Source organism: Vigna radiata, unplaced genomic scaffold (assembly GCF_000741045.1).
Source record: "Vigna radiata var. radiata cultivar VC1973A unplaced genomic scaffold, Vradiata_ver6 scaffold_7, whole genome shotgun sequence".
In the NCBI taxonomy this organism is placed as follows: domain Eukaryota; kingdom Viridiplantae; phylum Streptophyta; class Magnoliopsida; order Fabales; family Fabaceae; genus Vigna; species Vigna radiata.
This window is the reverse complement of record NW_014543262.1, coordinates 4014616-4041165: the sequence shown is the minus strand read 5'-3', so window position 1 is coordinate 4041165 and position 26550 is coordinate 4014616. Positions and strand designations below refer to the sequence as shown.

The 26550-nt window shown below is 33.3% G+C and overlaps 1 protein-coding gene across 7 annotated transcripts; it reads left to right on the top strand.

The window, feature by feature from the left end:
• The first annotated feature begins 2875 nt into the window (after positions 1-2875).
• LOC106753750 lies at positions 2876-15540 on the top strand. Of its 7 annotated transcripts, none has more exons than XM_022777644.1 (2): positions 2876-4009; positions 15244-15540. In XM_022777644.1, the coding sequence occupies exons 1-2, from the start codon at positions 3083-3085 to the stop codon at positions 15391-15393; spliced, it is 1077 nt and encodes a 358-aa protein (XP_022633365.1). In that variant the 5' UTR covers positions 2876-3082; the 3' UTR covers positions 15394-15540. The 7 variants fall into 7 exon arrangements, with proteins under 7 accessions (XP_022633365.1, XP_022633366.1, XP_022633367.1 ...); XM_022777645.1 differs by lacking the exon at positions 15244-15540 and adding an exon at positions 5619-5717 and having other exon boundaries at positions 2879-4009; XM_022777646.1 differs by lacking the exon at positions 15244-15540 and adding an exon at positions 14346-14558 and having other exon boundaries at positions 2880-4009.
• Positions 15541-26550: the final 11010 nt, after the last annotated feature.

Below are 26550 nucleotides of genomic sequence, written 5' to 3'. Positions count from 1 at the left end.
GTTGAGGCCGAAGGGCCGAGATCTGGATGCCAAATTTGGCTAGGTACCTGTGAGGCCGGATGGCCGAGCAGTTGAGGCCGAAGGGCCGAGATCTGTATGCCAAATTTGGCTAAGTACCTGTGAGGCCGGATGGCCGAGCAGTTGAGGCCGAAGGGCTGAGATCTGGATGCCAAATTTGGCTAAGTACCTGTGAGGCCGGATGGCCGAGCAGTTGAGGTCGAAGGGCCGAAATCAGGATGCCAGATTTGGCTAAGTACCTGGAAGGCCAGATTGCCGAGCAGTTGAGGCCGAAGGGCCGAAATTTGGATGCCAGATTTGGCTAAGTACCTGTGAGGCCGGATGGCCGAGCAGTTGAGGCCAAAGGGCCGAAATCAGGATGCCAAATTTGGCTAAGTACCTGTGATGCCGGTTGACCGAGCAGTTGAGGCCGAAGATCCGAAATCAGGATGCCAGATTTGGCTAAGTACCTGGAAGGCCGGATGGCCGAGCAGTTGAGGCCGAAGGGCCGATATCTGGATGCCAGATTTGGTTAAGTATCTGAGGCCGGATGGCCGAGCAGTTGAGGCCGAAGGGTCGAGATCTGGATGCCAAATTTGGCTAAGTACGTGGGAGGCCGGATGGCCGAGCAGTTGAGGCCGAAGGGCTGAAATCTGGATGACAAATTTGGCTAAGTACCTGTGAGGCCGGATGGCTAAGCAGTTGAGGCCGAAGGGCCGAAATCTGGATGCCAGATTTGGCTAAGTACCTGAGGCCGGATGGCCGAGTAGTTGAGGCCGAAGGGCCAAGATCTGGATGCCAAATTTGGCTAAGTACCTGTGAGGCCAGATGGCCGAGCAGTTGAGGCCGAAGGGTTGAAATCTGGATGCAGATTTGGCTAAGTACCTGAGGCCGGATGACTGAGCAGTTGAGGCCGAAGTGTCGAGATCTGGATGCCAAATTTGGCTAAGTACCTGTGAGGCCGGATGGCCGAGCAGTTGAGGCTGGATGGCCGAGCAGTTGAGGCTGAAGGGCCGAAATCTTGATGCCAGATTTGGCTAAGTATCTGTGAGGCCGGATGGCCGAGCTGTTGAGGCCGAAGGGCCGAGACCGAGCGGCTTGAGAGGTTCACCTGAGATTCTTGAGAGCACTACTCACCCTTTCCTTATGGGTACGAATGGGGATGCACGCTCGGCCCCACGGTGGGCGCCATTAATGTTTCGGTCGGGTTTGGAGGTCCCTTATAACATTTCTGACGGGGACTTACTTGAGGCCGGACGGTCATCATGGTCCTCTTCAAACTCAAGGTTTTTCGTTCTTCCTCCTTCCTTCTTCTCCAAGCCGGGCGGGGGCGGGTACCTGCCAAAAGCACTCTGATGCTTAAGTCAGTAAAAGTGACCAAACGATCATCAATATAAGGGATGCATGTAGTGTCTATAATATATATCGTGGTCTAAAATCATACCTGAAACCTTTATTTATACTAGTTGTAATGGGCTTTTACCTTTCGTGGGCCTGATGACGGCCCAATCACACCTTAACCTCCATTAGGCGCTTTAATGAACTATTATCGTTTGTAATATATCAATGTGGTCGACCTGCTGGTTCGTCGTCCCGGATGGTCTGCCTGGTGGTTGGTCGGCCTGGATGATCGGCCTGGTGACCCGGATGATTGGCCTGAAAGATCGGCCTGGTGGTTGGTCGAACTGGATGGTCAGCCTGGTGACCCGAATGATCGGCCTGGAAGGTCGGCTTGGAAGGTCGGCCTGGAAGGACTGCACGGACGGCCATATGGGAGGACCGTATGGTCATTGGGAAAGACCGTATGGTTAGGTGGAGGGACCGTACGGTACAACACATATCCTTGAAACTTTTATTCAAAGGTGAGGTGTTGAATTTGTTTTGTTTTCTGATGTCACAAGCTTTCTCTAGCCTTGCATTTTTACTTCTTCAAACACCTTTCAAATTAATAGATTCATCTCTTGTAAGAAAAAATTACCGTAAAAAGATATACATAAATATAAACTTCTTTATATGTGAATTGTTTTCTATTAAACATTTGTATTTGATTCTATATCAATTATTATAATCATTATGAACTAATTAAACTCGATATAAAAAAATAAAAAATTAAGTACTTCAGACTCTATTTAAATATATAGCTTAGTTCTAATTACGTATTTTATCATTGATTTAACCTTAATTAAGAATTTGAAATTTTTAATATTTTATTTTATACGTACAATCTTATATATTTATAAAAGTTATATATGAGTAACTTAATGAAAATATTTGACAATAATAACCAACATAAATTAATAACGTAATTGATCTAATATTTAATTATATTTATTATGATCAAATTTTAATTTACTAAACATTTGTCTAGACTACTTTAAAAAAGAAATACACTACAATAATATAATATAATAGATATAATAAAGGTTAAATACCTTTTTTTATCCCAGTTTTGGTTACGAATATTCCAACTGATCTCCATTTTATTTTTCTGTTCAATATAGTCCTAAAGAACGTAATTATGTTCAATTTAGTTCTTTTTATGTTCAATGTAGTCCTAAAGAACGTAATTATGTTCAATTTAGTTCTTTTTATGTTCAATGTAGTCCTAAAGAACGTAATTTGTGTTCAATTTAGTCTTTGTTTGTTTGTGGTTCACTGAGTTTGTAAAAAGGACTAAATTGAACACAAATTACGTTCTTTAAGACTACATTGAACAGAAAAAAGACTAAATTGAACATAATTACGTTTTTAAGACTATATTGAACAGAAAAATAAAATGAGGACCATTTCAAATATTCGTAACCAAAACTGGGATAAAAAAGATATTTTACCTATAATAAATCATAGGATAAAAATAATATCCTATAAAAACAATTACGATGCCAGGATAATTACCTGAAAATACATTTTGATTCTTATTTTCCTTTTAATATGAGATATATAATTCCGGCAGCGTTTGGTGGAAGGTTCCAGGGGAAGTTTCGGAAGCTGGCGGCATCCACATTTGACGTTTGACCGAAACCCAAACTAAATCATTCTGGGATCGAATTTTGGGCGCAGACGCGGCAGAGAAGCGATTCAATCAATGGAACTCCTCTCTTTTGCGTTGGGAGGCGTTGGATTCATTCTTGTCGGAGCACACGAAGCGCTTATTCACGTTTCCCCATCCAAACAATCCCCAATCTCTTCTCCGCCCAATTCCCAAACCAACAAACTCTTACTTCCGATCTCCCTCGCAATTCTCTCCTCATTTTTCATCCTCAACTCCACAGTGTCCCTTCTCAGCGCACACAACTCAAACGACGCCGTCGGCACCGCGCTTCAGCTGCAGGTCCTCCCCATCGCGTTCATCTTCCTCTTCTACTCCCTTCTTCCTCTCTTCTCTCTTCCTTCGCCGTTGCACGGCCTCGTTGGCCTCTTCGCTTTCGCCGAAGAGTTTCTCCTCTTCTACCTTCAGCGCAAGGACCCCAGCGGCGTCGAGAACCGTTATTACGATCTCTTGTTGGTTCCCATCGCAATCTGCCTTTTCTGCACTCTTCTCGATGTGGGATCTCCGCGGTCAACTGTTCCCAAACTGGGCCGTGGCGTGGGCCTGATTCTCCACGGAACATGGCTTCTCCAAATGGGCCTCTCCCTCTTCTCGGGCTGGGTGGCCCAGGGGTGCTCTCTGCACCGAGTGAGCAGAGGGAACTACACGCTGAGGTGCAAGGGGCACCCGGAGTATCATAGGGCCAGGGCCATAGCCACTCTTCAGTTCAATTGCCACCTCGCGTTCTTAGTGGTGGTTCTTGTTGGCTTCTTCTCCCTTGTTTGCGCCAGAAACGGAGGAAGCACCGATCTTGACTCTGTTTCCACGCGGTACGCGCCGCTCGGTGCTGAATTGCAGAATATGCAGGACTCGACAAACTTCACTTTGGACTCTGATGAAGATGATGATAGTGGCAGACAAGAGGGCCACAATGTGGGTAACGAGAAAGGAGTTGCTATGGAACATGCTGTCAACGGTAATGGGGTAATGCCTCTCACCACTCAGTGAATCATGTTAGGAACACTCTCTCTTCTGAAAGTTGTTACACATTAGAAACCATGAAGCCAAGATTAAGATACATATTACTTAATATGACATGTGACATAGAAATTTTGCATTTTGAATAAATTTCAACCCTGAGAGCATGTATTGGAAAGAGTATGCCTGAGAGTGTCTATTTCTTCTTATAGTATATTTTGTTGTCTTCTCTTGTTTTCTTCTATGTTAGGAGAACGATTCTTTGTATAAAGGAGTTGGTTGGTTTATATTGACTTGATTTGTTACTGTTTTACGTTTCGTATGTTTGGCTAATACCAGTGGAACCTGTCCTTAATTAATACTTCAGATTGAATTATGCAATTTTGTGTAGCTGTGATGCAAATTTCTTTAAAGTCTGGATGTTCGTATTTTTATTTTTATTTGTTTGGATATAATCTAGTACGTTCTTTGTATGTACTGGAGAGATTATAATGAAGTTGTATGAGGGAGACCCGCCATTTTTCTGTTTGCTGTTTTTCATATTGGATATCGCAGCTACCGAATTTCACTGCTGATTATTATTTTGGGTTGTTTGATTGATCGCAATTATCTTCTTTTGTTTATCTTTGCGTCTAATTGCCTCCCATGAACGTGAAAGCGGATTCTCTTGTCAAGTTTTTAGTTGAACAATCATTTATTGCCTCTTCTCCGCAATGAGATTGGTATGAAACGAATATGATGCACTACATTTTTACGTACCCAATCACTTGGAGAACCTTCCCTTACAAGTTAGCTGTTTAGGACGGAGAACCATGCTACTCTTAAATACTTCACTCAATATTTCATACTGGATGTGAAATTTAAACGTCCCATAATACAACTCCTATCAATTTGGCTGAGAGAAAAAAATTCTGGCTTATTCCAGGTGAAACCAATAATGGGCACAAAGTAGAAGTTATGCACTATTCTTCGATGCTACTATGGAAGCTTAGTCACTACCCCTGTTTATTAATGTTTCATGATTTCCTCTCGTTTCAACCATTCCATTCTTAACTACAGAAATTAAACCTGCACCCTTAATAGTGGTTAAGCTACGTGCTACTATAATTGTGGTTCTGTTTTCATCTAGTAGTATTATTTTTTAATATTTCATCATTGCTCTTGTAGTTGCCACATGTTTGACAACCCTACACATTTTCTTTCAAGAATTCAGACTTATCTACCCTTGTTATTTACAAAATGGCAATGTTAATTAATTGCATTAGAGAGTGGTATTTTTAAAGAGTGATTGAGCTTATTCACTTTGAAATTTACCTGCCGCATGCTTCTAATGAACATGGCTGTTATCTATGGCAGCCAAGATTTCTGCCTCTGGCATCCCGTCCTTTACATATGCAGTACTATCTCATTAAGTGTCATTGAACAACTGGGGCTCTCGGCATCAGACCCTCTGTTACCTTAACCAGTTAGCTAGAAGTTTTTGAATTTCAATTCCATTAGGTGTGACGTGACACGGATCAGGATCATAAAATCTTGCAATACTGAGATTTTGTTGATTTTTCACTTCCAGTTTCTTCTATCTGTGCAACTTTCTGATTTTCATTAGTGTAAACAGAATGTTGGTATCCTTCTGATGGGAAATGTGACGTTAATCATTTGCTGGTGGATACCATCTGTGCATTATGATGTACAAATTTGAAAGAAACAACCTGCACTAACTTGTGCTCAAGCAAAATATTTTAACATCAGGTCTGGTGGGGTACCAGGAGGGCGTGTCTCTGACATATTTTTAGTAAATCAGCGAATCAAGAATAATCGACAAAGGATAACAGTTTTTACAAAGTGGTAAAACTTTTAGGAGGACTCTCGAAAAATCTGAGAATGATGTTTTACCATCCCCTACGCGTTTAGCTCCAGCATAGGGACTTCTTTGTATCCCTTTCCTTGATCCGCACTTCACATTTTGTTTTTGGTACAACTCCATTACAACCAACAAGCTCAACTGTGGGTAGCAAATGATTGTAGTCGCTGAACAATCATTGTAAAGGAGTGCTTCGTATCCTCTTTAAAAAACAATATACGTTAAGATATGTGGCTAATCCCTGTACAAAATAATTTGTTGATTCCTTATAAAATTAAAAGTAACTCATTTTATTATTTGACAATGGATAACTATTTGTATTAAACAAAAAAAAAGTAATAATTTAAAGTTGTGTTTATTAGTATTAAGATATAATGTTAATAAGTAACATCTTTTTAAAAAATTAAGATTTGTAAAATATGTTATTTGTCAATTTTAAAATAATTATTGGAGAGCAACTTAAACATTTCAACTTTTGGAAGAATGCAAATCAAAGAAAATTATTTTACAAGGATTATGTCACTTTTGGCTTAGCAAATAATGTCACTTGACAATATAGCAAAATTTCATTAGTTATTTACGTGCAAAAATTGTTAAAGAGAGGATATGGGAAAGGATAATGATACTTAGACAATATTTTTTTGACATTATTTACGTGTCATTCTGTGATTGGTCCATGGTGATATTTATGATTATTATTATTGATTGTGAAGTAATTTTGGACCAATCACTGAATGACACGTAGATGATGTTCAAATATTGTCAAAAAAATGTTGTCTAAGTATTATTATCCTATGAGAAATAATCACATTTTATATTAAAGCTCAACCTTTTGGAATTGGAAAATTTATAAAAAGAAAATGTCAATAAAAATTCAATTGTCTACCAGACAAACTTTTACAACAAGCACTTACAAGCTTTGAAAATTTTTGCATGCAAGTCTCACATATGATCGTATGGGTGTAGAGTGAATTTGGATAGCAAACAATGACTTATCGAGTTGTCTAAGAGAAGTTAATTGGTTGAGTCTTTAATTATTTTTAGTCTGATTTTAATTTTTAAACGCAATTTGAGAATGAATATAGATACGTCAGAAATTAGGGTTACATTTGACATATGAGTGATTTAGGACAAATGTGTGAAGCTGTGCAACATTTTTTTTTATTCGAGTGGGCATAGAAAAATACTAATGTTGTGTTCACATTAGATGATTTTTTGGTGGAGATGATTTGGAGATTGAATGAATTTGAGGAGATTTGAGAGTAAATTTTTTGTTTTTATTTAAGTGGATTAGGAGGTAATTGAGAATAGATTTAGAACTAAAGTTTATGAGAATTAACGTAAGATTTGATTGATATGACAGATTTAAAAAATTTGTTTAGTTGGTAGAAATTAAAGATTACCAAAATGCCCTTAGTTATTAAATTAATATAAAATGATATTTGTTAATGCTATATTTAATTGTAAAAATGTTTATAAAGAGTAAATAATTTAAAATAATTATTAAAATTAATTTTTAAAAAGTAAAAAAAATATAATTTAGTAAAATGAATTTATTTTTGTTTGTAATATGATTTTCTACCAAGTAGTATGAATTAATTTGTTATGAAAGTGAGATTGACATAGACAGTGGAGGTGTATGGATGAAAAAAAAGGGTGCATGAAAAATATGTTAGTTTAATCCCAGACAATACCAAAACATGCAACATGGGGTGTATGTATGAAAGTCATGGGTGTCACACACAACATTATCAGTCCAAGCCTAAAGCCCCTTTACCTTCATATTAGAAACCTAGGGTTTCTTCTTTTCCCTATTAGGACGAAGAGCTTAGGTCTCTTCTTTAATCTCATCCATGGTAGGCCTTACCTTTCATATGACCCATCATCACGCCTTCCCTTGGTAAGCCAAAAGCAACATCGGCGATGTTGGTCACGTTAGAACCTTTTTGTCCCCCTTGTACAAACCTTGCTCCCACTAAACTAACCTCCACGACAATCCTTTTGCTCAGCCATAGGTCCTCACCGGTCGTCGCCAAGACCGTAACGTTACTCACAATAGGAGCATTGCCCCTCCTCGTAGCGGTTCAATCCCCTCATTATACCTCTCATGCGAGGATCGAACCCTAACACAAAGAGCTCATTGTTACTGTCGTAGCTTGCCAAGATAATTATTGATGGCACCAACCTCCATTAAAGGTGTCAACTTAAACCACCAACCATGCACGAAATGTTTACACGGTTCTAGAAAGGAATCAACGCGAGGGAGGAAGAATGTTAGAACCGAATGCACGCATTCTTCAAATCCCATAACTGTTGGAACTGAATACAAGAACGTAGAACCGAATATGCCTTCTGTTCAATTTCTTCAAGGAGTGGAACCGGATACGCGTCATGGAATCGAATACAACTACATCTTCATTTTCTTCTCACCACTAGAACCGGTTACCAGATTTGTGGAACCGAATACACGACCATGAACAAACTTTTCTTCAACTGTCGCTGCTCTCACTGTCAACGAACGCAACTTTAGCACAGACACAACTCTCAACACTCCCTTTGTGGTATTAACAAAATCATGAGGACACAGACGTAATTTGTGAGGAAATCACCGCAAATCTGCTCGTATCAATGAGATGAAAAAAAGAGCCCCATCTCGTAAATCAACGCATTTCTTCGCTCACAAAACAGCACAAATGAATAGTTTGTGCCCCGCAAATCATTGCTTTCTTTTCTTTAGAAACAATGTTTCACCTTCAAGTGAACACAGTGTTAGAGATGGTGGCTTATTACTAGGGTAGAGACTCGTGCTTTGGACATGTTATTGGTATGGTAAGTACCTCTCTCGCTCTTTTTTTAATTTTTCGGATTTTTTTTAGAGTTTATAGTTTAAGCATTGACTTATCTTTTTGGTAGAACTAGAAAATAAGAGTGACTTTGGTTTGTATAACATTGAAATAGGAAATAGAGTGAATCAAGGGAAGAAGGAAAAATATGGTCAAGGCTTGTTTCTATTTGAGTGTGTTGTTCGTAATGTCAAAAGAAAATTATTTTATTGAGGAACATTGTGATTCCTTTTAATTCTTTATGGTTTGGTGAAATGAGAGCTAACCAGGTCTTACTTTTATTTAAGTATGTTGTGTCTTGTGATTTTTTTTGTATCAACTTTAAGAAGTTATTTATTTGAGGTATTGATATGAATTGTATAGGTATTTTTAGTTTTTGTTTATTGTTTTGTTGTTGGGATCGTTTGTTGATGGGATCGTTTGTGAATTATTGGCCATCATTATCATGATGATTTTTTAGGTTCGTTAACGTTGGACGGAGGGTTGGAACCGCTGGCCTAGGGTATTGATGGCTAAGCACTAAACTCTTTATTTTTGAGGCGTTGGGAGACAATATAAAGGTCTTAGACACTACCTATTTGTGGTTGAATTTTGTTTAATAGTGTTGGCACTAGGTCAAGGTTGTTTGGCGCCACCTAACCAGTGCACAACTAGCATAGGTGATGGAAGCCAACTCCAGCTGGATTCAAGCCAGTAGCAATTCCACGGAATAAGCAAACTAGTTGCAGCAGAAATGGTAGCAAATGAGTGATATTTTGGTGTGTTTGAGTGGAAGAAGTGTGTGTAGAGACCTCTCACCTTAAAAGGCCTTCCTACTACGGAAGGAAGCTAGAGGAAAGGATAGAGAAAGTGAAGAGAAAGAGTGACTTAAGAGCACATAGGGCTGGAATCAAATTCTGCAGCATTTCACTAAAAGCTCAAAAGTGATTTTTACAATGGAGAGACCCTCTTATTTATAGGGGAAGAGGGGCCTCTAATCTGACCTAATTCCCTCCAAAAATTCAAATATGAGTCGAGCTTGGGGGCCAAGCTAGTTGGGTCACGCTTCCCACTCCAAGAACACATAGAAAACATGTGAAAATTTGAAATCAACAACGCAATGGCTGGGCGCATCAAGGTTTTGGCTGGGCGCAGATTACAATCCGAAAGGCAAAATCCTTTGTAATTATAATTTGGAAGCATAACTGCCAAATCCGGAAAGTCCTCATTCTTCTCCCCTTTTTAGCTCCTTGGCTTCTCAAGCTTCTTGGGTGGCTCAACCATGGTCTCCAAGCTTTATTAAACCCTACAAAATAATAGTACAAATTTTTTATACAAGAGAAGATGGATTTTGATAAGTAACCTTCCATAGAAGTAAAGTGTTAGGTAATCCTTCTTCTTCTTGAATCTTCCTTGCCATGGATCTAGTAAGAGGTCCAATGTGATTCCTTGATGGTATTTCATCAATAGTGTTGAGATTGTTGATAAGGGAAGCACTGGTTTAGCTAAACCTTAATCTCACAGTGTTTCTGATTTTTAGTGATGACAACACATTATTAATAACACATGTATTGATATGTGTTACATGTTCAAATCTTTATTGTGTATGAATTCTTGAAGAACATGTTTGTGATAATTCTGTATATATGTGTGCTTATTCACTGCTTTTTATATGAAATATCATTTGTGATTGCATTACATATGTTTCAGAAAAGAAAACCACATGCACTTGGTTGAACTTATATTGTGTGGTAAAATTGCAAGTTTTAAGTCGACTTCATTATAAAGTAAGTCGATTAAAACTCGTGACTTTGCACATATTTTAAAAAACAGTGCTGTGAGTAATTTTGCAAAGAAAAGATTTTCAAAACTGCATTGAAGTGACATAGTCGGCTATATGCGCAAGCAACTCGACTTAGTTAATTATGTTTTGAATTTCTATTAATGCTTGTGAACTATAATGACTATATTTTGATTCTGTGTTCAAGCACTAATTGCAAGTCAACTGAATTAAAAGTGTAATCAATTTGGTTGGTCTGACTACTACTAATTGTTTTAACGGTCATAACTGTCTGGTTACAGTCGACTGGATTAGTAGTGAAGTCGATTACATGAGCGTTTGTTTTATAGAAAACTATAAATTGACGTGATTCAACTTTACACAGAGACTTTGGTAATTCTAACACTTTCATTCTGTTGTTTCAGATTTTGATCTCTGTGACAACGCTCCAAGAACACATCAAGAAGACCGTGGAGATCTATCTTGGATAGTTGCTTGAGGAGCAAGACTGTGCTGAAAGAAAAGCTTGATCATACTGTACATTGAGGTGGACTGGAAACGTGATCATCTACTTCTCTCAATCTTTGGAAGATTGCGTTGCTCTGTTGTGATTACAGGAAGAGGACATGTTGCGTTCTGGGATAACTTTGAGGATTGTTCAAAGTTGACAAAGACTACAGAAGAAGGGATATCTTGTTGCTGTTCTTTGGGTGTTGTATGCCTATATTTTGGTTAGAGGGTTAGAGAGGTGTTTTATATTTTGACGTGGAGGTCTCTATATAAACCTTGTTGTAAAAACCTTGACCATTATACTGCATTTTCTTCCAGGTACAGGAAGGACACTAGATGTAGGCAGTTTGGCCGAACCAGTATAAAAACTGTGTTTGAATTTCTCTATCTCTGAACTCTTTATTTTTAAGTCGACTTTACCTTCTGCATAGTCAACTATTTTCCGCTGCACTTGATTTATCTTTTTCATTCAGATTCAAGAAACTTTTGAAAGGTTTACACTTTGTGAAAAAGATTTGAAAAAGACTCTAATTTTTAAACCTCACTAATTCACCCCCTTCTTGGTGTTGAAACTAAGTCATTCTTTTTCCAACAAATAGGTTTAAGGGTGTTGGGCGTCACCTGAATAATGTTTTGAGGAGTTATCCTTTATGAGTAGAAATTTTTAAGTGAATTTCAATTGTTATAAGTGATGAAATAAAAAAATATGCTTGCTTGGAATTATGGATGTGTATGGTAACTCATCGAAAGGTGATGCACTCTTTCAGTTGGGTGTTGACTACGCCCGTAAGACTCTCTAGGAGAACAATGTAGAGTGGTATTTTCCCATAAGTCTTTATGAGAGAACATTAAGAAGGATAATTCTACATAGCTATTCTAGAGGTGGACTTCATAGGTGAAGTTCTCATGGAGAGTGGTGAGAAGTGTCACTTGTGTAGTCTATCACATGACGCTCTAGGAGAGGAGTGAGAAATGGACCCTGTTTGTAAAAATTGTGGGAAGCAAGAAAGGTGTTTTCCCTCCTAGTGGTGAGTGATTGTTTGGTAAACTATGCGTAAGATTTATGGTGAAAACATGATTTTTGATGCTGAGACCATTAGTAATTTCATTGACAATGATAAAATGTTTTTAATTGTTGTGTAAGACAATAGGTTTTGTAAGACAACTGATGGGTTGAATGGTGTTATGAGACATTGTGGTTATGTAATGTTTGGGTGAGTTGTTTCATTTTGTTGTTAGTGTATACTTATGATTATGAAGTTTGTTGTTTTTGTTATCTCACCCTTGGTTTGTTATGTCTAACTAAGATAATCATATTTTATACCAGAGCATATGTTAGGGGAAATGTCACTGAATTGTATAATTGGGAGGAGACATAGTAGGGATTTATTAAGAGCATTGATGAATAATGTTGTATGGATTGTAATGTTATAAACATTGGGTTTCTTTGATGGTTATATATTGTGAAAACTTTGATTATTGTTTTTTAAAGAAATAAACAATTTTAAAGTTTTCATTTGGATACAATGGTATCAGAGTTAAATTTTATTTGGATTAAGTATTTTTCATAAGAGTTAGTAAAATCCTAGATAAGGTGTTCCAGGTAATATTAATGTCTTGTTAATACTTTCTCAACAAAAACCTCCATTTTGAGAAAAAAAAAAAGACCGAGGTAAGAAAAAGTAAATGAACTTTTATTTGATTTAACTAAAATAAAACTTTAAGTGCATCACGTTCCATCTATTAGGAACTAATTTTCCTGAAAGATGCTTTAAGTGATATGATCCTTTAGTAACCTCATCCTGAATTTAAAAGGGGCCTTACCAATTAACCAAAAACTTCTCTTCATTTTTTCTAGCTTTGTTAACCATGCATAAACGAGGTAACCTTGGCGAAATAATCTCGGTTTAACCTTGGAGTTATATCTTCTGGTAGCTTTTTGCTTACATGCTTTTTCTTAAATGTGTGCTTTGTCTCACAATTCACTAATGAGATTCAGGTTACTCATATAACTCGTGCTAGAGGGATGAATCTTTGAATTGTAATAGGATCATAATATCTACCATACAGGCAAGGTTATAGGGGGTTTCTTGGGTGGTTGATTGAGAAGTGCATCTGCATGCCCACAAACTTCTATCAATTCTGCTCTCCACCTTCCCTTTGTTATTCCCCACCTTGTTATTTTTTTTACTTGGAGAGGATCACTTTGTTAGCGACCTCTACTTGACCATTTGTTTGAAGATGCTTGATCAAACTATTTGGTGAATATTGAGACCCTTGTACAACTTAAATATCCCTTTGTCAATAAATTGTCTTTCGTTTTTCTATTATCAATATGTGGGGTATCCCACATAAATAAATAATGTTTTTCTAGAAGAACTTCAAACTTGTTGGGTTGTGATGGTGGCTACTGAAAGGAATTTGAGTTGTCCCTTTCTTGGTATGACCGAAAATGTCCATTCCCTAGTTAGAGAGATATAATATTATAAATTTCTTTCAACTTAAAGTAACTTTAGTTGTCGTGTTGTTAACAATGCAAGTATTTTCTAAAGGAAAAAGTCTCTTTAACAACTTTTTTTTGACAATTTTTTGACAACACATATGTGGTAGTTTGTGATTGGTCCGTTTCAAATATTTTTTTAGAATAAATTCAAACATACCAATAAAATTGTGACACGTGTCCTGTTGTAAAAAAATTGTTAAAAAAGAGTTGTTAAAATATCATTGTCCTTTCCTAAAACTTTTCACATAGAGTGTCTGATGAGTTTTTCAAAGGATTACTAAATAAGAACATTCCTCAAATAATGTTAAAAAAAACATATGAATGACTAAAATTTAACATATAATTAAATAAGAACATTCCTCAAATAATGTTAAAAAAAACATATGAATGACTAAAATTTAACATATAATTACATTTTTAGCTGTAAATTAACTTCAATTTATGTAATTGTAAAAACAACAAAATGTAAATATGGATTACAACGAAATAAAGATTTTAAAATACAAAAACCAAAAAATAAAACAAAGGAACCTAATTGCTCTTCCTCCTTTGGACTAACAAAACTCACTAGCTCTTTTTCTCTCTCATATTTCCAATGGAGAAATAAACCCTATGTGAAAGTAACAAGCAAGGTTGTTATCTTTTGCTTTTTCCCTTATAGTAAATATTCGTTCTTTTTAACTCCTCTTTCTTATTTAAAAGATGATGGGGGCAAGAGTATCCTTCTTTTGATATTGGTTTCATTCATATTCCATCACTCTTCTCTATAAGAAATTCTAGATCTGCTTTATAAGAAGGCATATATATAGCTGCAAGGTTCCGAGCAAGAGTGAGAAAAGAGGTTAATCAATTTAGTGTTTTGATAGATAAAAGACTACAGAAGAACCTTTCATAGAGTTGAACAAGGTGGATCGAAGGCATGGAAAGAGGCCTCTCCCTTCTGATCATGCATCAAGGGAGAATAGGGAAGGTTTCAACTTCCCTAGCCAACAACGGGAAGAAGCTTCTTCATTCCCCTTTCTTCAACAACCTATCAATACTGCTGATGACAGCATCCCTTCTACACCAGTTCCACAATATACCCAAATAGCCACTTCTACCTTGATTGAGACACAGGACCCTTTAAATCAAGGTAAAAAATTTGCCAGGTTCATGCACTAACTTTATATTTTTCAATTTATATATTCATCTATGTCATACTATGCAACCCTATTTGTCAAAGATTTCACCAGGATCACTTTCTTTTCTCCTTTTTCAACTCCAGACATATTTATATAGAACTAGATGCTAACAGAGATCTACTTATTTAAATGGGGTTTCAAGATGTCTATGATTTTTTTTCATCACTAGCCTGAGTGCAATTTCCAAATCTGAATTGAAAAAAAGGAAAAATCAAATGGGGACATGTCTTCTGTTTCTCTAAAAAGGTTGTTGGTTTGATGCACATGTAAAATATGTGTTTTAAACTTGCAAAGATAAACCAGTTGAAATGACAGTCTAGCACTCCCTTTATCTATCGATCTTGATCCCTTGAATGTTATTATACAAGGTTGGTGTCTATCTTGTTACAATGATGTTGATTGTGGGGACAAGAAGTTAGGTATTTTCAGTGAGCAATATTTTCCATTGGTACTTTAATTTCTTAGGGTGGCTATATTGATGTGTTTTCTTAAATGAGAAAATGGACCAAACCAAAACTGTGTGCCTAACCAAAGCATTGTTGTGATTGATATTGTTGTTGCTGCTTTGTGCAATAATTGAAAGGGAGAAAAAGACACTATCGTGGAGTTCGACAGAGACCATGGGGGAAATGGGCTGCCGAAATCCGTGACCCTAAAAAGGCTGCTAGAGTGTGGCTTGGCACTTTTGACACGGCAGAGGCTGCAGCTGCTGCTTATGATGCTGCTGCTTTGAAGTTTAAAGGATCCAAAGCAAAGCTCAATTTCCCAGAACACGTTCTTCTTGCTTCAATACCACCTTCACCTTCTACTCAAAACATAAACATTAACAGTAATAACAGTTATGCTTCTTTTTCTTCACCTCTTACACCACCAGTTTATCAGCCACAACCCTTGTTATCACCATCACAGGAAGAAGCGTTTCCAAATCTAATGCAGTACGCACAGCTTCTTTGGAGTAGGGATGATGATGATCTACAACGTGTTGCTTCAGGCCTTCACCATAATCATAATCATAATCCCACTCAATCTTTCTATGCTTCCAGCTCTTCAACTATGTTCTCTTTCTCGTCCACTTCTGTTGTGACCGAGTCTGATCAACAGATTGGAGGTGACGCCGCTGACTCCAAGGACGGAGAGTATTATGGTTCTTGCTTTTCTAGAGGGAGTGATTTTCACGGCAAGAATTGAACACAATGTTAAGTGTAAGTACTATGCTGTGTGTTGAAAACCTAGCTACTTTTTCTGTCTATTGGTTTCATATTTCCTTCAAATAATGGTTTTTTCGCTTCAGGTAAACCCACGTTTTCACATCAGAACTGTCAGTAAAACAGTCGTATATATGTTTCTCATATTCTGTGTTTTTAAGGTTACAAGCATAATTATTATAATGTTTGTGACCATATAAATATATATATATATATATATATATATATATATAACTATTTCCATTTTTATAAGATATACTTATATAATAATTTATACAACATTACTTTTCTGTTTATATTTTGACATATAAATTGACACCTAAAGAAGAAATACATACAAAAGTATACTGTATGAATTCCTGTAAACATATATTTCCCCTTCCTTTTTAGGCCAATGGTTATAAAATTAATGGATGAAGTATTCATACTGAAATTATAGAGAAAATAAAAGCATTTTTAAATTAATTTTTCAGATCTTTACAAAATAGATTATATATGGATTATCATTATAAAACTGCCTTTATCTGGTGAACAAAAACATTATTGATAGTTAAAGTATATGTAGTTAATAAAGTATTTATAAGTATGATATCAATAAGCTTTTTTTAGAAAAATAATTGAAATGATATGTGAGAAGATATATATTAAAATATGTACAATGGTTTTTTTTTGTCATGTTTAGACTCGTAAATATTATAATTATTTATACTTAAATTTCCTTGTATATATAGTTTGCAGCCATATCCTTCGGCATGATTCAACTATATATATAAATTTTAAAAGAAAAAAACAAACACGCAAATGAAGACTTCAAAGGTCGAAAACGAAAGTGACTCAATCTTTTTATAAATTTTACGCATGTCAGACACCATTTTCAATATATTAGACTTGCATCATATAAAGTAAGATTCATATAAATTAATTTCATTCAATAGTATTTACATGTTTATATTTTCGAATGAATATTGTTTTTATCTCAATTTAGTTTATGGAACATGTTTATTAATAGTTTCCATTACTCGTTACGATTTTATCCGACATGTTGCTATGATTGTTTTGGGAGAAAAACTTGGTGTTTGGGCTGTTCAACAAAATCAATGGTGTGATGTCTATCTCTAATAAACAGGATTTTTGGAAATGTGATTTCTACAACTGTTATTCTATCAGGGACACAAATTTCAAATTATTATGGAACTTTAAAGCTTCGTTAAAAGTTCTTGTATGTGGTTGGCGAGTTGCTTTTTAGCATAATCCAAACGAAAAATATCAATTTCGGAAGAAGAGTATATATTATCTTATGAAAATGATTTATTTTATCTTGTCTTTAATTTGGAACAAATATCATGGATGTTTGTTCTCTTATGAGGTTTGACAGCGTTTTAATTTGTGGGGGGTTCTAGAAAGGGCGGAGCTATAATTTAGTCTACGTGGATCGAGAGGAAGTGTTGTGTTTAAGAGTGGAAACCTCAAGGATTTTCATGATTTGAATCGAGGTTGACATTTTAAATTGATTTAAATTCACTATATAAAAAGTGACATAATGACAATATTATAAATATGATAAGTTTTTCTTATACTGGTTAGATCCATAACTAGTATAGAAAAATGATACGATGACATAATAATAATAAATTATAAAAATTTTGTATATTAGTTGTACTTAAAGATCAATATAAAAAGTGATCCGATGGCAAAAATGTAATAAATTACAAAGACTTTTCATAATAGTTGTATTCAGAATTCACATAAAAAATAGAAATTGACTTTTTCTATACCGGTTAGATCTAGAACCGGTATAAAAATTGGCCAGGGGCAAAAATGTAATATTAGTTAACATTTTCTATACCGGTTAGTCACTATAACCGATATAAAATTTTTAATATTCATCTCTATCTTCTTTCTTACTTCACTTTTGTGTGCTTATCTGTTTTCTTCGCTGTCATTCTTCTTTTCATGCTTGTCTTTCGTTCATCTTTGCTTCTCATTCGTCTTTGTTGTCGTGATATAGGCTTAGTCTTGTGCTGGTGTTGTGGCGTTGTCATCGTTGTGTTGGTTTTGTTGTTGTTATGGTGCATTCCCTCCTTCCTCTTGCACTAAAGCTCTCTTGTTCTCATGTGTTGTAGTACCTTTCAAAGATGAAGGTTCGAAACAATAATGGAAGATTATATTGCACGTGGGTTAATTATTTAAATGAGAAAAAACTACCTTTTGAAAAGTTATTCGATAACATGTTCTTTATGATGGATTCCTAAAGAGCTGTACAAAGTAGACATGGCATGATGAATCAATAGACATGTCAAGTGTAACTGAGTCTCAAGTAAAAGCATAAAGAAGTTGATTTAGAGATGATTGATCAATTAGAGGACATGATACATGATGTTGGACATGATTCCTTCCAACGTGCTCATGTATATGACAACTTGTACAATATCACAGAAAAACCTTTGTATCCAGAGTGCATTAAGTATATTCGATTTTTAACGATATTAAAATTATTCAATGTGAAGGCAAAAAATGAGTGGACTGAAAAAAGCTTCACATAATTGCTTGAGTTGTTGAGTGACATACTTCCTGAAGGTAACACATTGACACAATTATGATACATAGAAGATAATGTCCCATGGGTATGGAGTATAAAAACAATCATACATGCCTAAATGATTATGTCTTGTACAAGAGCAAGTTTTCCAATTTACATTAATGTCCACAATATGGGGTATCATGATACAAACAAAAAGAGGTTCAGTTTGATGGATACATTGGTGGTTTCTTCATGCCAATGTTATTTTGTACAATCAACAACTTTCTAGCTTATGGTAATTTAAGTGGCTATAACACTAAAGGTCATAAAACATGCCTTATATGTAAAGAAGGAACATGTCACCATCAACTACAGCATGAAGGAAAACATTATACTTTGGACATTGAATGTTTCTTAGTACAAATCATCCATATCGTAAATTAAAGAAAATATTTAACGGGTGTCGAAAAAATGAATTAGCTTCAATGGCTTTAAGTGGATCAGAAGTATATGAGTGTGTGAATGACATTGAAGTTGTTCTTGGAAATTTGAAAAAAAAAACACTTCAAGAAACATGAAGAAAATGTCAATTTTCTTTGATCTCACATATTAGAAGATGCTTAATGTCAAAATTTTTTTAGATGTAATGTATGTAGAGAAAAATGTTTGTAATAATATTATCGAAACACTCCTTAAAAAATATTTTCTTTTGAATTTATAACATCTTAAAGAGAATTGTTATTGTTGTGCAACCTATTCCCTTTTAAGAATCAAAATGTTTTGGTGGAAAAGTTAAAGAAGAAGTACAACTCTTAAACATTTTTTTGTTGGATATGCTCTTAGTTATATGTTATTCAACTATTAATATCATGTGTGTTACTTCAAACAAAAATAACAACTCCTAAACATTAGTTATTGGATATGCTCTAAGTTGAGAAAAAAAATCCACAAACTTATTTTTTTTAAATGTTTTAGATGATCAAGGTGTCATGATCTTGTATACGAATTTTCTCATTAATATAAAATATTTCCAATATATTTCCTCGATAAAGTTCAATAACTTATCTTCTTGCTACTAAACATAAATTAGAACACGAATTGCTTTTTACAAGGAATTAAATCTTAAAGGTATTATGAATGAATGTTTTTGTTACTTTTAATAAAAGTCTTGTGTTTCATTTATAATTTTTCTCATAGATGGATGCATGATAATACAAATAAGCCTACCTAAGAAATGAATGTATTTTTAACCATGCATGAACCGAGAGTTAAAAAATTGATGTTAGAACTGAGATAAGTTTATTATTTAATATAAATGTGTTTACCAACTATAATAAAATAGTGTAATAATAATAATTAAGATCAAGTTGAATATTGTTAATTAAGTACCAATTTACATAAAAAAAAAATTCATGATTTTAGAAAATTTAAATATACTAATTATTTTTATTTTAAATTGTTGAATACTTTTCGTATCTTTTTGTTTCAATATAACAATTTAAATTCATTAAATATTAAATTCTTTGTTTGCATATAAATTATCATTTTAATGTTGAAAAATCACTTAGTTAATAATGATTAAGTGATGATCATTTCAATGTTGGTCGACAAAACTCTAACTTACGTCAATGGAGAAATAACCTTGATCAACATTGGCTAAAAAAATAATTTTGGTGAACATTGGCAAGAAAATAATCCTAATGACATCAATTAAGAATAATTTCACTAGTGTCAATAAAACAACCATATTTGACATTAATAAAAAAAATCACAACAAATATTGACAAAGAAAACCCGAATTAACATTAGTTGAGAAAGAACTTTAGTGAACATAAAAAAATCTTGACAATGTTGCCTCAAAAGTAATAATAATAAACTTCAAGTTTAAATAAACTTCTATCAATATTAGCTTTTAGTTTTTTATTTATCGGTAACGATAGTTGTTAATTTTTATTAATAAAAAAAGTTAAATTCACATTTTTTTCTATAATGTTATATTTTCCAAATGTTAGTAAAATAAGTTAAATCCACATTATTTTTCATTATCCTTTTCTAATTTTACCACTAAGTAAAATTTATATCTTTTTTATTTATATTAGATGAAAAAGTGATAGCAAACTCATGATGCTCTAAGAAAATCATTATTAATCATAATAATTCTGATCAAACCAAGCATAGATGAAATTGAGAAAGGAGTGTAAAAAGAAAAAAGAAAAAACTCATAAAGAAAGATTATTAAATATTTCATATTCCATTAGTGGATGTCCTTGTTCTTAATGGTTCATTTGATGTTTCCTATTGTGGCATAAATTTTTGTAACATAATGGTTTTGGGACCGCATAAATTACATAATTTAGGTAGACGAAATACACGACTTTTAACATAGCAAGAGTGACCAAGATGTCTTTCAAGCAACAATAAACGCAATTCATCTTTTCAACGATGAATTATAAGTATCTTGTCCTTTCTCATCCCAAAAACCTACCTAGTTTAGAAGGAAAGAAACGAAAGGATAATGATATTTAGACAATATATTTTTGATAATATTTGAATATCATCTATGTGTTTGTGGTTGATTCAAAATTATTCCATAATCAATAATAATGTTAATGATAATGATACTTAGACAATATTTTTTTTACAACATTTGAACATCATCTACGTGTCATTCTATGATTGGTCCATGATGATATTTATGATTATTATTATTAGGATAATGATACTTAGACAATATTTTTTTGACAACATTTGAATATCATCTACGTGTCATTCTATGATTGGTCCATGGTGATATTTATGATTATTATTATTGATTGTGAAGTAATTTTGGACCAATCACAGAATGACACGTAGATGATATTCAAATGTTGTAAAAAAAATATTGTTTAAGTATCATTATCGTAATAATAATCATAAACACCACCATGGACCAATCACAGAATGACACACTTCAAATTTTGTAAACAAAATGTTGTCTAAGTATCATTATCCCAAACAAAATAGATTTGAAGCATTAGCTATTAGATCAAGATATCTCGAGAAAAAGAAAGAAAGAACGAAACCTCTTAATTTCGTTAAAGCCCTTTATTTTCCATACGTGGTTTTATAAAGATCTTCTACTTTGACGGAAACGTGACAGAAGTTAAATTTTCGCCGCCGGCGGTGGAGCTCTTTCGAAAATAACCAACTTTTATTTCTGCAACTAGAGCTGTTTACTGTGCACGGAAACAATTCGCTTTGCCAGCAATCGAAATTCGAACTAAATTAATGTGTTATATGTTGAATTCCCCGCTAAAATTGGACTCCCGGTTAGTCAAATTTTAGGCAGGTTTTAAGGTTTTTTTATTAATAAAAATTATTAAATTGAAAAAAAATATAGAAATAGAAATATACAATATAGAAAATGTATTTTATATTTTTTTAATATTTAGAGAAAATATAAAAATAAAATTTAAAAATGTAGTAAAAATACAATTTTTAATTAAAAAAATAAAAATTTTAAATAAGAGACTGGGTAAAGAAAATTAAAATTATTTTATTTAAAAAATAAAAATTTAAAATAAAAATATATAGAAAAATGTATAGTTTTTAAACAGAAATTTTAAAATTTTTGAAATGAAAAATTAAAAATATAAGAATATATAAATTTTAATAGAAATTATTAAAATAAAAAGATATAATTTGTTTTATTGTTATTATGATGAATGAAAAAGTGAAAGAGAGATTGATTTGAATTAAGTTGTGAAATGTATATTTATTTAGTTACAATGACATCATGAATACAAGTGTGGGTTTGTGTTATATATATTTTTTAACAGCATTGTTTGCTCTTTTAAATACACATAGCATATTGGGTTTTATGTTTATGAGTCTTTGTGGCAAACTGCATGTGAGAACATTGATTGAGAGATCGAGTCATTGGAACATCTTTCAAGTGATGTCATATTGAGGTGTACTAAAAGTAATGTTATGTTTGGCATGCATACCCAGTAAAAGTGTCCGTGACAAAGTGTATGAGAGAACATTCATTGAGACTGAGTCATTAGAACCTCTATCAATGTCATAGCATTGATTGAAAGATGGAATCTTTGTCACACTTACCCAATAAAGTTGAATTGTCAAGCCTTATGAAGTTCATAATGAAGTCTAATCAAAACTAAATTGTCTCAAGCATTTTCTACAAAAGGGTTATAAATCTTGTTATAGTTTATAGTTGAATACTATAAAAGGATGGTGGTATCATGTTTAAAAGTTGCGCAGTTGGTTAGTATAAGAAATAAAGATGGTCTTTGTCGAGGAAAAGAATGCTTTCAATTCCTTTAATGTTTCAATAGATTTTGAAGATTGAAGGTTCGCCTTCTATATTTTACCAAATGGGGTTACTATCATTCATATGCGACAAATCATTAGGAGTCATTTGTTGGACTCATGGGAACTAGAGTTAAGTCATTTGAGATATCACATCCCTTCCTAATTTGTTGAAGAATGAGCTCTTGACTTCATTTCTTAGTGATTGACGAAGATGTTCAAAATGTTATTCATTGATATTCAGTCATGGTCCTGATGTAGACTATCTTTTTTGTGTCAACTTTCATGAAGATTGAAAAGCCTAAGTATGTTTGTGGTCTATCATTCACCGATGATGGTGAAATTAGTGATGCTAGTCTTTGGGATATTGTGTAAACAATGCAATGTAATATGCTTTTCTTTATTTATGGTAGTGTTTTTGAGACGATTGTAATTGTTTAAGACACATGAATGCAATGTTTTAATAATTTTACATAATTAATTATTTCAAATTTTATTCTACTAACCACCTTAATGATAAAGTTAAAATGATGAAACGACTATGACTAGTGCCCTCTAAATAATTGTGTTATGAATGTTATTAAAATATGATAATCAATGTTTTGTCAAGTAATTTTTTTTTCATTTAACAGAGTGGAATGAAATTGAAAGTCACAAAAATAAAGTATGTTTTTTTAAAGATAGTTAAGAACACCATCAACATCCTTAATCAAGAGTGAATTTGGAGCATAGACCTTTGAACATGTGACAAGTTCTAAATGGTGGCTTGAATATTTCTCATGACTATTGGAATTAAAACCCTTGTTGTCTAAAGGGGGAAGGTCCACCTAGAAAAGACTATTCGATGCTCAAGTCAATAAGAGAGCTTTAGAATTTATGAAAATAGAATAATGAGTATAAGAATGTTTGTGTTTATGGGTGAAATACTATGTATATTTATAGGGTTTTTAAACCTTATAAGATTTGTTGTAAAATTTAATAATATTAAGAGAATATCAAATAATATTAACAAATATAATAACTTATCATTTATATGTTAATTTATAGAGTTTTTGAACTTTATAAGATTTATTGTAAAAGTTAATAATATAAAATAATATTAACAAATATAACAATTTACCGTTTATATGTTAATTATTATAATAATAACAAAAATATAATATTTTACCTTATTAACCATATATTGTTATATTGATATATAGTATTAAAAGATATTATAATATAATCAAACTATTAAAATTTAATCGCATATTTCATCAATATATAATAATTACATTAACAATATCTCTTAAAATATTATTTAATCAATTTAAATCGATAAGATTAAATAAATGAATTAGATGAAGTTAGTATATTTGTTTGTTTGATGGCGCATTCTTACAATTTCTAAATATCATTCCTCTTAACATAGATTTCAGTTGAGAATACGATATTAAGTGATTTATTTGTCACAGTAAATTAATATTAGAACTTAACTATTTTCCAAAGAAAAATAATCTAAGAGCAGTTTTACCGTATATTTTATATGAACTTATAGTACAAAGAAAATAGGTTTAATACCGTTTTTAGTTCCTAGTTTGGAAGATTTTGTTCAATATGGTCCTACATTTTTTTAGTAACAATTGATTCCACTTTTTGAAAAAATTGTTCAATTGACTTTTTTTTGGTTACGACGTCAATTTTCTAACGGTGTTGGTTACGACGTCAATAAGTTCTTTCATGCATTCATCTATCCAAATGTTATTTTAACAATTCTGACATAATGTTATGCTAAAAATCATGTCATCATCGTATACAATAAAGACTATAATAAACAATTTAAACTTGAATATGGGACTACTATAAACAAAAATGACTCAATTGAACAATTTTTTCGAAAGGTGGGATCAATTGTTATAAAAAAAAAAGGTAGGACCATATTGAACAAACTCTTCCAAAATGGAGAGCAAAAGCGATATTAAGCCAAGAAAATATTGACTAATGCAGAGGTTGATAGGTTGAACTCCGAAAAGTTTGAAGTGTATGACGCATAAGCGTGGGATGTATGCGACTTCAGAAATGCAATAATTAATAAGCTATGTACTAGAATCTGATTCATTATTTGCTTTCGGCTCCATCATCATCGTCAAGTTTTGCGGCTATCATCTTATTCTCTTTTCCCTTTGTCCCCTCTACTTTCTTCCACCGTTTTTTCTTCCATACCATCCACATATTTACAAATTTAATTAAATCAATTTATCAAATGTATAAGCATTTGTCTATATAGAATTTGGTTTCTTAAACTTTATAAATAAATAAATATAATCTTTTTATCAAATTGTGTAAAGGAATTTGATGTATAAAAGTTAATATTTAAGTTATTTATACTATTTCACATATTTTAATTTAAATATTATTATTTTACAGGTTAAAGAAATCAAAACTGTTTAATTAAAAAGATTATATTTATTTAATTTTAAAGTTTGGAAATTAAAATATATTAAAAATTTTAATAAATTTCAATTTTGTGTTTAAGTTTAAAAATTAAAAATGTATTAATATATATAATATAAAATGATTTTATTTTTAAATAAAATATAATTAAGGTTTCTTATATATATATATATATATATATATATATATATATATATATATATATATATATATATTGTGACATCCGGGCACTGATGAGGGCGAAGAGTGATTGTCGGTGCAAGAGACACAGACAAGGAGCGACTCCTGACAGACTTCTAGTGGAAGGGACGAATTAATTTAGCTACTCATATCAACAAATGCATTTGTTTTTCGGTAGCTTAACCTATAAGAACTCCATGGTTAAGCATGCTTAGCATGATATGACATTCGACTCGAGCCTACTTAACTTGACCTTTGGCACAAGTTGTCTCAACTTGACCTTTGCCTTTGGCCCTCTCAACTCAATTTGGCTGACTCGACTTAATTTTCAACTTAGATTGACTTGACTTTATTCTTCATCATAGTCGACTTGACCTTCAATAAACTTGCTTGACCCAACCATGGACTCAAACTGTCTCGGCTTGATTCTTCTACTTGAACCATCTTAGCTCTTTTCTTTAGTAGTTTTTGTGGACTTGATTCTTCGACTTAATTAAATCGGGTCAACCTCAACAAAGATTAACTCAATTCAACTTGAACTTTATCAACTTAGTTTGACCAAAACACTATCTAATTTTGATCCAACTTAAATTACTTTGTAAACTTGTTTTAATTCAATCCTATCTACCTTAATCTAAAACTGACTCGCATAGACTTATATAGACTTATACGTAGGTTAATTTTGACTCATGACATTTTTTGTTGCTATTTTAATTCTATGAACTCTTTTTTATGTGAGCTTTTTGTGCGAGTTTTCTTTTACTCCAACCTATGTATACTATGACCAAGTTACCGAGATAGGCCAAATTAAAATCTCTACATATATGGTTGTATATATAAGGTTAAATATATGTTTTAGTCCTCATATTTGTCCCAAATTCTCAAGTAGGTCCTCATATTTTTTTTTCTCCCAATTGCATCCAAATTTTTGTTAAATTGAAGCAATGACACCCTCTCCGTTAATTTCCCACAAACTCCGTTTAACAATGCTGAGGTGTAACAGACTTTTGTATGTGTTTGTTTTTNGTGAAAGCACGTGGCATTTTATATTAAATTTTATGTGTTATGATGGTATAATAAAAAAACGACGTGGAACAGTGAAATCAAATTGTTAGCCCTAAACCCTTATTTAAAGTGAATCCTAACCAATTACTCTGTAGTTTTCAGTTGTTCGTGATTGGGAGGAAGAGCGCTGGATAGCAGAGTCTGCTTCATGGTGTTAGGGTTCATCAGATGAAATGTC

What these genes read in the sequence shown, in the direction of transcription:
- LOC106753750 (XM_022777644.1), top strand. Translation starts at nt 3,083, where the DNA reads ATGGAACTCCTCTCTTTTGCGTTGGGAGGCGTTGGATTCATTCTTGTC. An exon ending in ATGCTGTCAACGGTAATGGG is followed by an intron (nt 4,010 to 15,243) that starts GTAATGCCTCTC and finishes AATAATTGAAAG; the next exon opens with GGAGAAAAAGACACTATCGT.